The sequence below is a fragment of the Stegostoma tigrinum genome, chromosome 18, assembly GCF_030684315.1.
Source record: "Stegostoma tigrinum isolate sSteTig4 chromosome 18, sSteTig4.hap1, whole genome shotgun sequence".
NCBI classification, from domain to species: Eukaryota; Metazoa; Chordata; class Chondrichthyes; order Orectolobiformes; family Stegostomatidae; genus Stegostoma; species Stegostoma tigrinum.
Genome location: NC_081371.1, coordinates 25,010,466 through 25,025,968, shown reverse-complemented (window position 1 = coordinate 25,025,968; position 15,503 = coordinate 25,010,466). Strand labels below are relative to the sequence as shown.

The following is a 15,503-nucleotide window of genomic DNA, read 5'->3' as shown; positions in this document are numbered from 1 at the left end:
ACTGCGCCACAAATCTCACCACAGACCATGTCATTCAGGCCTAATATTTTACCCATTCTTCCTGGGCACAGGCTATTATTTAACCTCAGTATCAGAAGGAACAAAATCAGTCAAACAACTTCAAATATTTCTGGAATGGTGCTGCAGTGTGGTGTATACATTCTGATACAGACTGCATGAAATTCCCCCTCCCAGAAAACTACCAATTCTTCAGGCAGTTGAATCTCACTGTGAAAAGTGTAAGTGTTTTGGAAGACTGAAATGGGATTGGTTGCACATTTCATATTTAATCCAACCTTACAAAAATATAGGAAGTATGCTGATAGGTTCCTACGACCCACCCCCACCCCGTCCACTGCCTTTCAATATTGGATAGTCTTTGCATTAGATACTTTCTTAATTTTAAATAATTGCAATTATTGTATTGAGCCCAGGTAGAATTGTACAGAACAATAGGTTATTTCTGTTCCATTCATTTTCTGGAAAAGATTGCATTGCTGTACTTATGAAAGCTTACGCTGAAAGTGGGTAGCATGAAAGAAATTTGCAGAAGGATTTCTGGAACATACCCTGAGTGATCTTTTCTTGACCTGTTGTGTATAATAAATATTACCTTCATATTCAGATACAAAATAAGGATGCAGGTTATCACTTACCCTTTGTGCTTCTCATTCAATTTTCTTAAATACATTTCTGCTACATCCAGAGCCTCTTGTTCTTTCATCAGAAGGTTACCAGAAACATTACACCGCAGATCAATCCAGTCTGACCGTAAGGCATTGAAGTCCATATTGTTTACTGTGAAAGTCTGATCCCAACTAACTGCTTTGTCATATGCATGTTGGTGAACATTCAGATCCTCTTCCACTTCATCTTCATCCTCTTCTTCATTTGTCTGCTTACTGTTCGTTACTGTGCCCATTGAAGAAATATGTCTCCATTTCTCTGCCCTCTTTCCAAACCCTTGCAGCTTTTCTTTGATTTTGCCTCTTGACCCCCAAAGTACAGCAATATTTTTCCGTTCAGGGTAGTTGTGTCCTTTATCTTGCCTTTGTACATTTGCAAGTGATGGAACAATTCTGTCCATCTGGTCTTCTACTTTGTTTGGCTGCACCTCCTTCTTAGACAGAAAGTTTGGTCCTGTGTTTTTTGTACCATTGTATGTTTTATTCCTTTGACCATGAATAGATTTGTTAGAGACTTCGATTTGGTTTTGATCATGAACAACTCCTTCTTGCAAGGTGGATGGTGATGTTAATTCTCTATGACCAGTTAAGAACTTTGTACTTTTTTTAATTCCCTTTTTGTTAAGGAAAGTACCATTTTTTCTGATCACATTTTGGCCTAAAGCAAGTGGCTGCTGGGCATAAATTGTCCTCTTTGGTTTTTGAACAATCATTTCTCCTGGTCTCTTTCTTAACCCAGGAACTTGGCTTTCAGGAAATAGAACTCTGCTAATGTTTGTGTCAATATCTAGATTTTCTCTCTTTAAAACATTCTGAGTAGTATTGTTAACTCCAGCCTTCTGTCCCACAAGTAAATTTGCTGATTTTCTTTCTAAATCATGATCTGATATTGAATACTTTTTTTTTGAAGAACTGTGGGAGATATTAGTTATTTTTTGTCTCAGAGATTGGGTGCTCTGCATAGTTTCTTCACTAGAAGTCAATTCATTGTTCCTGTCCTTCATTCCTTTATCTGCAAGAGTTATCTCAATTTGTCTCGTGTCTACAGTCTTAATCGCAGCATTATCACTAGGTTGCTGATCTACAATATAGAACAACTTGCGTCTCCTTTTAAAAGCATAGTCATCATAGTCATCTCCATAATCTTTGACAGTTACTGCTTGCTGTCTGTCATGTAGTTTAGCAAAGTATTTCTTCTGCTGAATGTTAGATCCTTGATTTCTTTTATTTCCAAATCCCTCAATGTTCATTTGGTTTTGTTTTTGGGATTCAGCCTTTGGAACCACTAGTTGTGGAAATTGATCATCATCGTCATCATATTCTTCCTCGTCTAAATCAGCATTTTCCCCCAGTTCTTCCTCTTTATCATTCATCTGTTTATTTGGTTTTCCTGCAAAAATCAGCAACAGCATATTTCGTTGCACTTCTTTATACGCTGCAATGAATTTTGTCTTTTGCTTTTGAAAACAACTACAAATTGACTTATTAGCTCATTTCTTAACTGCACCAAAGACAATTAGTTTTATTGTCTGATGCTGTTAAACAAGACTATGTTTTAAAGTGGATTTTACTTCAATGGCATACTTCAGATTGTTGGCAACAATAAAAAAAAGTAAAAGAATAATAACTGATCTCGGTCTTGTTAAAATAAAAATTCAGTATTATCAGTTATGTCCGTTAACATTCCAATCAAAATATAGGAGACCATGGTAAAAGCTGTATAAGGACCAGTAAAGCAATCTTTTTTGATGAGATAACAGAAAGGGCTGATGAAGGCAATGATGAAGGTAGTGTGTGGCATATATGACTCCTAAAAGATACTCAACAAAGTGTCACATTACAGGCTTGTCAGCAAGATTGACAGCAATGGATATAAAAGGAACAGCAAGTCAACATGAGTTCTGAAAACAGATAATAGTGGTTACCAATTGTTTTACAGACTGAAGGAAGGTACAGGTTGGTGGTTCCCCAGCTGTAACTAGGCTTTTCCTGATGTACGTTAAGGACTTAAACTTGGATGTAACGGGCACAATTTCAAAATCTGTGGATAACATAAAATGTGGAGTGTAGTGAAGAGAGAGATGGTAACAAAATAAAAGGTAAAACTGAAAAGGGTAGAAGAACAGAGAAACCTGGTGGCAAGTAGGCAGGTCATTGATGGTAGCAGATCAGGTTGAAAAAGAGATCAAACAAAGCAGACGGGATCCCGAGCTTTAGAAATAAGGGCATAGAGTACAAAACCAAGGAAATGATTAACTTTTATCCTCCCTTGCTCTTGTGACCCCACCTTCTTTGCCTGCTGGGAAAAAAACATTCCCTCAAGTCACTCAGTATTACACTTTCAAACTTCCAAATATCTAGCTTTTGTTGCTAGATTCACCACAACATCTCTGTCACTGTCAGTCTGCTCAATCACGTTCTCAGCTCCGCCTTCAATGTCCTGCTTCCCAGAAAACCTAAATGTCCTTCTATCCTGGCTATCTCCCAGGACTTTTCTAAACTTTGCTTTTATTATCAAGCTCTTATTATCTCCAGATTTGATTACTCCAGCGTTCTCCTGGGTGGCTTTCCACAAATTTCAACTGAGCAACAACTCTACTTTAGTATCCTATCCCGCACCAAATCCTGCTCACGTCAGCCAATTACTCGCTGGCCTGAACTGGCTCATGGTCATTGATACCTGCAATGTTCAAATCCACAAAGCCTTGCCCTTCCCTAACTTGTAACATTGTCCAGCTCTGCAACGCACTAAAAGCTCTGCCTTAGTCTAAATCTGTTCTGATACACAGTACCTGTTTAGTGGCCATCCCTCCACGTCCCCATTGACAGATGTTCATTTAGCAGTCAAGGTCTAAAGTCTGAAAGTACAATCTTTATGAACAAAATGTACAAACATTTGAAATAGGAATAGTAGTACTCCATTCAGGTCCTCAAACTTGCTCTGTTATTCAATAATATCATGATTAAATGTTTGTATTTTGGATTGAGCTACATAAATGCAAATTGCTGTTATCATAGTAAGAGTGTATCAGTTATAAATAGCCTTCCTCTGGGAAGTGTGGATACAAGTCTGCTCCTGCATTTAAGTAGTTATATCAAGGCTGACATTTTATTGCATTACTGTGAGAGTACTGCACTTCAAAAATGCTGCCTTTCAAATAACACATGAAACCTGTGCCCCTCTCGGGGTGGGGGGGTGGTATGAAAGATCCCAAGGCACTACTTTGATGAAAAGCCGATGAGTTATCCATTATGTTATAAACAATATTCATTCCTCAATCTAAACCGGTGAAACAGATGAGCTGTCATTATCAGATTGCTGTTTGTAGGAGTTGCTGTGTACAATTTTCTGTAAGGTTTCTAACATTACAACAAAGACTAGTTTTCAAAAAGTACTTAACTGACTGTAAAGTGCTTAGAGATGTCCAGGGGTAGTCAAAGGCATGATACAAATGCAAATATTATTTTAACAACTTTTATTACTAATTACATTAGGTTTCAAACTGGGTTTCTTGGACCTCAAAAGAAACTGTAAAGTAATTTCAGGAGCAACACCTATAGTATTCAATACTTTGCAAATCTATTCAGTCAGCACATTTTTTGAAGGACATTTCACTTGCTGTAAATTACATCTGTGGGTGTTTTCATTTTGCTGTTTGCAAGTTCACAAGTACTAGAAAATGATACGAGAAATCATTAGAACAGTTCAGTATACTTCCAGTGACACTGATGATTTTATTTACAGCACACACTGAGTCACAGAACAAAAGAGATTTGTTACCTTCGCCTGCTGGTCTGAATGGATTTTGAAACTTTTCATTGTTTGGCTTTTGTGGTGTATCCATTTTCATGTATCTATCAAATCCAAATCTGTCAGGCAGACATACCAGCAATTAAGATATTAATATATGAAATAATTAAATGAAATTAATCAGATTTAAATATACTCTTAATCATTCTAAGGAAATTATTATAAAAGGGGTAGTTTTCTCTTTACAGTTGGATTACTAAATAAAACCATAGTTCATACCCATTTACAAAAATTTAATTAATGGTTCCAATTATTTCATTTTTATGTGGATTGTTCCCTGAATCTATCACTATACTTAATATTAAATGCCAACTTAATGTCTTATTCCCGCCTCAGATCATTTACAGAGATAGTAGAAACTGCCGATGCTGGAGAATCAGAGATAACACAGTGTAGAGCCGGATGAACGCAGAATGCCGAGCAGCATCAGAGGAGCTCTACACCGTGTCATCGCTCCTCTGATGTTGCTTGGCCTGCTGTGTTCATTCAGATCATTTATAGTTTTGTTTGTTATATACACCTTTCAACCCAACCAAATGCCAAAAGTAGAAACCCAACTCCGAACACCTGCAGGAAACTGGCAAGTAGGTCTGTGAAATATCTCCAAACTCCAGAAGGTAGGAACCCAAAGCATAATCCTAAAGGCTGATGGCAGTTTCTGGGAAGATGAGGAAGGGACAGTAGAGGAGTCAGAGTAGGCATTCACTTCATTCTTCCTTGCAATACTACACTACTACAATGAAAACCCAAACCTTTACATTAATTTTGATCACATCAATTGCCACGTACATTTTCATTACATTTAATTCTCATTTTTTCAGGTATTGTTTGACCTTACCTGTCCAAGCTATAGGTATTCTCGTAATAGAAGCATTTGTTTTCTGATTCCATGTGTGTTAGCCTTGTGTAATCATTAGGATATACATAAGTCAGATGAACCTAGAATTTAAAAATGTTAAATTGTTATGGGTTGCTGAGCATTTTTGGTTTTGTTTTCTAGGCAGTGACATTGCTCTTAAATGTTCTGTTGGGTTTATTCGCAAACACTGTTGGTTAAAACAGTTAATTGCACAAATATACTGTTCTATTAAGAATGCTTTATCCTTCATACAGTAAGTATTTGAATTGATTCATACTGGTAATATTTTAGCATACATTCAAATTTATTTCTGTTCATTCAAGAAATTAAAGGGATGTTAAGGGTGTTTTCGAATTTACTATCAGCTGAGGCTGAACCGTTCCATTAGGGAAGAAGTCTTGTCACTGACACTGTAAGTGGAAGCCATCAATGTGCAGCAGAACCTCAGGGCAGCATTTTGCTGATGGCAGCCAATTAAGACATTGTTGCCAGACTGAGTGTCAAGGTGAGGATGGCAGTCCACCTCTCCAAACTGCCAATCAGAGGGCTAGAAGCTCATCTGTGTCTCTGATGGAGATGCCTATTGCCAAAGCTACAAGATGGACAGAGTACCTCTATGGCAGGTGCTCCTGAAATTAAGGGATTTTCTTTGCCCTGTGTCAGGGACAGGCAGGCAGCCCCAACGACTGGTGAAAGAGGGGAGTCACAGGCAAGCGGTGCCTTCAAATTCAGAAATGTCAGCACAACACTGATGAAACATTGAATACAGCTACTAGTGTGGAATGTCACACACTGTGGATGTGAAAGTTAGACTCTGAAGAAACAGTAGCATAACAATTTTTGAAATGTGGGCATGGTGAAGGTTGCTCTGAATCAGATGGAAGGATAGAAAGACGAATGAATGGATTATGAAGAGTCAAAACTCATAGATTAAAAGGGTTTATAAGTACAGTTTGATAGCGAGAGAGAGAGATAGCCAAATATGGAAATTGGGAATGGACTCCTGGTATCTCAACTTGGAAACAAATGGAGGAGAAATTAAGGGTAAAAGCAGAAGAAGAAGAAGAAAGATTTGGTGAGATGTTGACTGAGAGGGAGCCATAGAGTCCTAGGGGCTATAGGACAGAAAAAGGCTATTCAGCTCTTTGAGTCTTTGTCAGTCAAAATCAAGTACCTAACTATTGTAATCCCATTTTTCAGCACTAAGGCTGTAGCCTATATGCTTTGGAATAATAAGTGCACATCTAAATATTTCTTAAATATTGAGGGTTTCTGTCTTGACCACCCTTACAGACAGTGAGTTCCCGATTCACACCATCCTTTGAGTGAAAGTTTTTTTCCTTCACATTACATCTAAACTTTCTGTCCCTTACCTTAAATCTGTGTCTCTGATCATTGATCTTTCTATCAAGGGAAGATGCCCCTTCTTGTCTACATTGTCTGTGTGTTTCACAATTTTATACATCTCAATCATACTGCCTATCAATCTCCTCCGTTTGAAGGAAATCAAGCCACAGCATATCCAATGTCTTTTAATAACTAACATTCTCCAGCCCAGGCAATATCCTGGTAAATCTCTTGTGCGCCTTCTCCACTATACTAACATCCCTCTTAGAATGTCAATTCCAGAACAGTACACAATACTCTGACTGTGGTCTAAACAATGTTTTATGCAGTTCCAGCATAACCTCCTTGCTCTCAAACACTATGCCTATGCTAATAAAGGCAAAAATTCCATATACTCCCTTAACCACTTTACCTACCTGACCCATTACCCTAAGCAACTCGTGGACACGCCAAGATGCCTCTGGTCCTCAGTGCTTCCCCAGGTCCTACTGTCCATCATACATTCCCTTGTCTTGTTTTTTCTGCCCAAGTACATTATCTCACACTTATCCAGACTTCAAGAAAACCAAAGAAGTAACAAAATACCAGGAAGACCACTTAGGCAATGTTTATTTTTATTCTTTCATGGAGATGGGTATCACTGACAAGGCCAGCATTTGTTGCCCATTTTTAGTAGGTCTTGATTTGAGTGGATTATTAGGCCATATCAACGAGCAGTTAAGAGTCAACCACATTACTGCATCCATAGCATTATGAGAACCTGGGCATTTTGGATGAACCCCCAAAGGGAGTGCTGCTATTTAGGCCACCAGGAACATACTCTGTGTGTATGCTGTACCAAACAGGACAGTTCCTGCTTCACAAGGGTGTGTTTGAGTCTGAACTGGTACAAACATATGCTCAAGAGGGCACTCGGATGGTTTGTGAATTTGTTTTGAGATGGCCAGAACAAAGAAGGTTTAATATTTTTGTGAAAACATGGTGTGAAGCTATATGAACACAGCAGGCCAAGCAGCATCAGTGGAGCAGGAAAGCTTGACGTTTCGGTTCGGGGCCCTTCTTCAGAAATATTTTTGTCCCACGTAGGCCAGGCCAACTAAGGACAGCAGATTTCCTTCCTGGACCAGATAGATTTTTTTACAACAATTATCAATAGTTTAACAATCACCATTATTGACTAGTCATATACATTCAAAATTTATTATTTGGTTTTAAATTTCAACCACAATTGTGGTAGGATTTGAACCCACATCATGGCTTCTGGATTACCTGTCCTTGTGATATTATCACCATATCACCTTCTCCATCCTGGTGCCAATAAACATATGAGGCAGCTATAACCCACTGAATTATGTTAAGAAGAAAATGAAAATTGATACCTCAATGTCCTCACTGTGGAATAAACAAACTGTATAGTTCCTGTCCTGTTCACTACCCACAGGTACCTGTTGGAAAGTGTTTGGTAGTAAGAGAATCACCTTAGGGCGTTAAGCCTTACTTTGTCAAACAGCTTAGCAACTGCTGCTGGGATAGTCTTACTGGTGTATTCTATCAACTTGCACAAAACATGAAGATGCCTCCAAGCAAAAAGCTGCAAACCCCACCTGTCACAGAAAGAGTCCAGTGCCTGCAGGAGACAGCCAAAAATGTATCACAGACCATAGGAAAGCTAGACAGTAAAAAGTGAGGAAATTAAGGTGAGGCAGCAATTAGAATGAAACAGCATAGTGTTAGAATTAAAATTTCTGTACTGAAAGGTACAGCATGGTTCCATCTCAGACAGAATATGCGATCAGTGACTAATGAACAGGATTTGTAGTGCGGGTGCTGAATACAACAGTTTACAGCTTACTCGCAATAACATGGATGAATTCGGTGCACAAACAGATCTAAATGGGCATGGTAGAGTGGGGATGACAGAGACATGGCTGCAGGGCGACCAGAAATAGGAACTCTGGATATCCAAGAGTTTTCGGCTTTTAGAAAGGACAGTTAAAAATGAACAGGAGTTGGGGAAGCACTGCTGATTAAAAAAGAAATTAATGCAAAATTTGTCAAAAGATATTAGCTCTGGACAAGTAGAATCTGTATGGGTTGAGCTTAGAAACACCAAGGAGCAAAAAACAATAGCATATATATATGGACCCTAAGATATCACAGTAATATTGGGGAAGGCAATTAAAAGGAAATTAGGGATTCTTGTAATGAAGGTGATGCTTCTAAATATGTGTAACTTTAATCTGTATATGGATTCAGCAAATCAACAAAGTAGCAATATTATAAAGGAGGAATTCTCAGCATCTACTGGGATAGTTTTATGGAACAATAAGTTGAGGAACCAACTAGAGAAAAGGCCATCCTTAACAGGAAGGAATAATTGACAATCTAGTTATGCAAGGGCCCTTGGGGAAGACTGACCATATTAGGATTGAATTCTTCATGTGGACAGGGAGTGACAAAGTTGTTTCTAAGACTATGAACCTGAGTTAAAGTAAAGGAAATGATTATGCTATGAGGTACTAGCTAGCAATGATAAATTGGGGACTGTTATTTAAAGGCATGGTAGGCAATGGCAAACATTTAAAGCATGCATGGTCAAACTGGAAAGTTATTAATTCCAGTCTAGTGTGAAAATAAAATAGGAACCATTATCAGACTATGGCTAATAAAGGAAATTATGGATAATATTAAATCCAGGGAAGAGGCATACAAATTAGCCAAGCAAGTAGTAGAAACAGTTCAGCACGGAGAGCCAAAGAGATTGATTGAGGGGAAAACAGAGTAAGCGTGCAGGGAACATACAAACTAATAATAAAAGCTTCTATGGGCATGTGAAGACAAAAAGATTAGTGAAAAAGAGAAAATGAATGTAGTCCCTTGTAATCAGAACAAGGGATTTATAATGGGTAACAAAGAAATGGCAGACCAATTAGAGTCATAGTGTCATAGAGATGTACAGCATAGAAACAGACCTCTTGATCCAACTTGTCCATACGGACCAAATAAATTAATCTACTCCCATTTGCCAGCATTTGGCCCACATCCCTCTAAACCCTTCCTATTCATGTACCTATCCAGAATACTTTAAAATGTTGTAATTATGCCAGCCACTACCACATCATCCAGCAGCTCATTCTACACACACACCACCCTCTGCATGAACAAGTTGCTCCTTAGGTTCCTTTTAAATCTTTCTCCTCACACCTTAAACCTAATGCCCTCTAGTTTTGGACTCCAGCATATGGGTAAAAGGAGCTTGTCTATTTACCCTATCCATGGCCCTCATGATTTTATAAATCTTTATAAGGTCACCCCTCAGCCTCCGACACTACAGGGAAAATAACTCCAAGCCTATTCAGCCTCTCCCCATAGCTTAAAACCTCCAACCGTGGCAACATCCGTGTAAATCCTTTCCGAACCCTTTCAAGTTTCACAACACCTTAACAATCTCCGGGAGACCAGAACTGCACATAGTTTTCTAATAGTGACCTAACCAATATCATGTACAGTTGCAACATGGCCTCCCAACTACTACACTCAATGCACTAACCAATAAAGGTAAGCGCACCAAACACCTTCTTCACTATTCTATCTACCTGTGATTCTACTTTCAAGGAACTATGAATCTGCACTCCAAGGTCTTCTATCACACATACTTTAGTCCTACTTTCACAAATCACATCCCAAAAATATGGGTGATCTCAGAATCAAATAGGAAGGAGGAATTTAAAGAAATTAGTATTGGTATGGAAATGGCTTTGGGGAAATTAACAGGATTAAAGGCAGATAAATCTCAAGTGCCTCCATCTCAGAGTAATTAAGGAAGTGGTCCTAGATTTAGCAGATGTATTAGTGGTCGTTTCCTAACTTTCCCTAGACTCTGGAACAGTTCCTATAGTTTGGAGGATTGCTAATGTAACACCACTGTTTAAGATGAGAGGCAGAGAGAAAACAGGGAATTGTACATGGTTAGCTAGTGGGAAAAATGCTAAAGTCTGTCACAAAAGATGTAGTAGAAAAGCACTTGGAAGATAGTGACAAGATAGGACAGACCCAGGATGAACTTGGTACTGTACAGGGGAAGTAGCTCTTGACAAATTTGTTGGAATTTTTTGAGGATCTAACTGGTGGAGATGATACAGGGGAGCCAGTAAATGGTTTGCTTGGCTTTTCAGAAAGTTTTTGATAAGGCCCCACATATGACACTGGCAAAATTAGAGTTCATGAATTTGGAGGTAGTGTACTGAAATGGACTGAAAATGGGTTGGCAGACAGGAAACAAAGAATAGGAATAAATGAGTCATTTTCTGAGTGGGGTAAAGCAGATATCAGTGCTTGGACCCCAGCTACTCACAATACATAGTAATGATTTGAATGAGGAAACTACACCATATCTCCAAGTTTACAGGTGATGCAAAGCTGGGTAGGAGGGTGAGCTGTGAGGAGGTTGCAGAGATGCTTCAGTGTGACTTGGACAAGCTGAGTGCCAAATACATGGCAGATGTAGTATAATAGAGATAAATGTGAGGTTGTCCACTTTGGTAGCAAAAACAAGAAGGCAGATTATTATCGGAAAAGCAATAGATTAGAGAAGGGAGTGGTGCAAAGAGACCTTGTGTCCTTGTACACCAACTACTTAAGATAAGCAGACTGTGAAGAAGACGAATGTACGTTGGATTTCCTAGCAACAGGATTTGAGTACAGGAGCAATTACTGCAATTGTACAGGGCATTGGTAAGACCATACCTTGAGTAATGGGTATAGTGTCAATCTCCTTATCTGAGGAAAGATATTCTGGCTATGGAAGGTTTTCCAGACCTAATCCTGCAATGGTGGAGCTGATGTACAGGGAGCGACTGGTTCAGTTAGAACGAGATTTGCTGGAGTGGCGGTGGTGGTGAATGTAGGAAAGGGGGGGGATGGCATCTCAGAAAGCTACAAACTTTTAGGAAGATTAGACAGGGTGGATGCAAGAAGTATGTTCTTGAGGACTGGGAGTCCAGAGCCAGAGGCCACGGTCTAAGGATAAGGGATAGGCCATTAAGGATTGAGGTGAGACAAAATTTCTCCATGCAGAGTAGTGAGTCTGTGGAATTCTCTGCCACAGGAAACTGCTGAGATGAGAACATTGAAAACTTTCATGAAAGATGTAGATGTAATTCTTACAACTAAAGGGATCAAAGACCATGGGGAGAAAGGAGAAACAGGGTACTGAGTTGGACAATCAGCCATGATGATTTTGGATGGTAGAACAGGCTTGAAGGGCTGAATGGCCCACTTCTGCTCCCATATTCACTTTATAAATATTTCTATGAGAAGACTTCTCTAGTTTTTTTCCTCTATTTCATCAGTCTTTCACTGAAAGAGAATTTAATGAACCCAAAATTAGTTGCTATAACAGAGAAAATAGGGTTGCTTGGATAGATGAATTAAGATGAACCAAATGGCCTTATAGATCTGTAAACATTTTTGCATAATTTCTGTTGTTTTAGAAATAACTTGTGCATGTCAGCACAACATGGGAATGGTTTATTTTACAGAAGGAGCATGAATAAAATCTGGAGACAGCTCGTTGAAATAAGAACAGAAGTTTCACAAATTTGACAAGGGTAATTAGCAAAATTGAAAATTTAGAGACAACATATTGGTGAGCAAAAGTCAAACGTGATGTTCTAGATCTGAGTTCTGTAAACTTGGAATGGAATCAAAATGCTGTAAGTGGTCCACACATGTTGCTAGTCTTGGTGAGGTAGAAACTGAGTTAACGTTTTGACTTAAATGGTGGGACTAGTTTAGTTTTGGATTATGTTTGGCTTGGACTGGTTGGACCAAAGGGTCTGTTTCCATGCTGCTTTACTCTATGGCTATTCTTCTTGCTGACCATCCCTGTAATTGTTAGTTTTGAATTTGAACAGCAATTTCATAGACATCAGTATTACTCCAAGCGTTCTTGAGGTTTTACATTTTTTAAAAAATTCTTCCAGTCATCTTTATCAACAATTTAGCCTATCATAAACCAGAAAAAATTACCAAATCAATCAGCTGGACACTTATAACTCTTAGTTTAGATGAATGAGTGACATCAAAGACAATCTTTGTCAATTCAGTTATTGATTTTAACTGTCTTATTGAAGGCATTATAACTTATGGTTGTAATTGCCTCCACAATAATTGAACAGTCACTTGTTTTATGAGTGGGAAAATCAACACTCTGCAAGAAATGGTTAGATCAGCAAAAACAACAATGTTTTGACGATATATTCCAGTTCACTGGAAAACGCAAAAACAACTTACTTGAGAGAATACCACCCAGGATTTGTGATAAAGAAGACCTAATTATGCAATTGGCATTTGCATCCTCTATTAAAGTTGTTCACCCAGTTCACCAATACATGCGATCTGCCAAGAGGATCTGGTCTCGAAGTAGCTCAGGAGAGCTGATAGATCCACTCACCTTGTGTACCCTGCGAATCGCTTCATTTCTGAATGAGGAGAGGATGACTCATTTGCTCCGAACCACACTGACAAGATGATAAAGAGGCCTCAACAGGTTTCTTTTACTAAAAATGCTCCTTTGAGCTTTGGTAATGTTGAGTTACAGCTGCTGACTACTTAAGAAATGTGATTTTAATAAAATATCCTGAGGATTTTTGACCAAAGGTACTTGGCTTAATTAGAGAAAGGAGAGATGAACAGTCTGACAAAATCCCAGTTTGAAATAAACCAGTTGGTAAAAAGATTTAGTTGGCACCCTGGAGAATGATGTTACTGCCCATTCATGTGAGGAAGTGTCCTGGAGCAACAATAACAGACCCTCAGGGAGACTATGCCTGGCGTACCAAGTGCCATGTTTACCTACTGAAAGATGGACTTGCCACAGATGCCATTACACATCTCAGGTTCACCATATTAATTTCTGGGATGTACTATGAAGAAACTTTAAAATAGACTGGATCTTTATTCTCTTAAGAATTAAAAGAATGAGACGTGATCTCAAACATACAAATATCTTACATGGCTTGGCAGGTAATTGCAGGAGGGACAGGGGAAATGCGGGAGGCACGTTTTCCCTGGCTGGGTTTATCTAAATCGAGGAGGCACAGTCTTATAAAAGGAATATCATTTAGGAATGAGATAAGGATCATTTCTTCTCAGGTGGTGGTGAAATCTTTTGAGTTCTCTGTACCTGAGGGATATGGGGACTCAGTCATTAAGGGTATTCAAGATTGAGTGATTGATTTCTACAGATTGGAAACTTTCAGCATTTCAGAGGCAGTGCAGAAAAATGGTGTTGAAGTAGAAGATCTTTTATATTCTCACTGAATGGCAGAGTAAGGGTAAAGGGCTGATGGCCTGCTCCTGTTCTGTTTCTCATGCTCTTAAAAGCACTCCTAGTACAGCAAACTAAACATTGTCCACATTGTTTCAGTCTTCCATATGGGCCACCCACGTGAGTAATGTGATAGAGTGTGAAAAGGAATAAAAACCCAGAAGTGTCCTCTTGTTCTTAAAACTGACTGCAGCTCAACGTTTAACGGTTTTTAGTCCTCCTCAATAACACAGGCTTTTTTTCTTGCAAACATAAGTAATGAGTGTGTGTATCCTGCGAGATGAAGGATTCTATTTACATGTTTCAATGCAGAATTTAATTCTGAATCTCTTAAAATTCTCAATGAAATTGTAGTTGGTTGGTGAGATGTGTTTTCAATTAGCAAGCTGGTCCGAATTGAAGTCCAGTCCAAAATAACCGAATTTGAAACCCTGGTTCTAGCCTGATCTGGATGCGTTGTTTTCACTTTAGCAATCCCTGTCTCATCCATCAGAACATAATTTGGTAACAGCATGATTAGCAAACTGGCTGAACCTGATGTGCAACACACACAGGTTAGTTCACATGACACACAAGTTCAGGATTAATTTGACCTGAAACTGATCACCCATGTCAGAAAGAAACATTACCAAATGGTGAGCATTGGTCATCTCATACATCTTCATTAATTGTGCCTAAAGAAACAGGAAAAGATGCTTACAAACTGTAATCCCTGGTAACGGAGCAGTGGGAATCCTTTAATTATATAGCTGGGTCTGTAGACACAGTCAGGCAGCACTTTGTGCACATGGGACTCATCAATTAGAGGCACTGAAATTAGAATTAACAAAAAAAAAGTGAGCAGATGTTATACCACTACCATAGAGTTATTCTCTGTCAAAAACAGAATTATAGACTTATTGATTAAGGTATTTATGCTTTCTCTCGCTCCAAACTGGAGGTTCATTGTTTTTATTTAATGAAAATTTGCTTCATTTTTCTGGCCTATGGATACTACAATGAGTATTGTGGTAATGTACGATTTTTTCCTTCATTTCTCTATTCTGTAACTAAGACTTGTACCTGGGTACCTTTGTACCTAAGATGGCACTGCAAGTGGCAACTTATAAAATTTTTACTGTACTCATCTGAGTACACATGACAATAAAGTTAATTCGATTCAATACCCCTGTGCCACAAGAATCTCACTATGAAATTATACCAGGGCAATCTAAATGTGGTTTGAGTGTCAGAAACTTCATTGAACTCATGAAATTAGTGACTAGCACAGCTGGGTTTAGTTTCACAAATCAAATAGATGAGGTAGCCATGGGATTTCCTCTCGATCGAGCTCTTGCAACATCATCATTGCTTAGATGCAAAGCTTGTTTTCAATGGAATGACCACTAACCTCCTACACTTCGCATACTTCTGAAATATAGTTGACAAGTTTGCAATATCTGAATCCACAGCTGCATCAAAATAATGTTT

The 15,503-nt window shown here is 38.7% G+C and overlaps 1 protein-coding gene across 4 annotated transcripts in view; it reads right to left on the bottom strand.

The window, feature by feature from the left end:
• The window catches only part of b4galnt3b (beta-1,4-N-acetyl-galactosaminyl transferase 3b), a 174,587-nt gene that overhangs the window by 15,119 nt on the left and 143,965 nt on the right, over window positions 1-15,503 (bottom strand). For all 4 annotated transcript variants that reach the window (XM_048549108.2, XM_048549110.2, XM_048549107.2 and 1 more), the window contains 4 exons: window positions 14,734-14,843; window positions 5,336-5,436; window positions 4,468-4,556; window positions 657-2,076 (listed from right to left, as the gene is read on the bottom strand). In XM_048549108.2, the coding sequence (XP_048405065.1) occupies window positions 657-2,076; window positions 4,468-4,556; window positions 5,336-5,436; window positions 14,734-14,843 (1,720 nt within the window). The remainder of the gene's footprint in view (window positions 1-656; window positions 2,077-4,467; window positions 4,557-5,335; window positions 5,437-14,733; window positions 14,844-15,503) is intronic.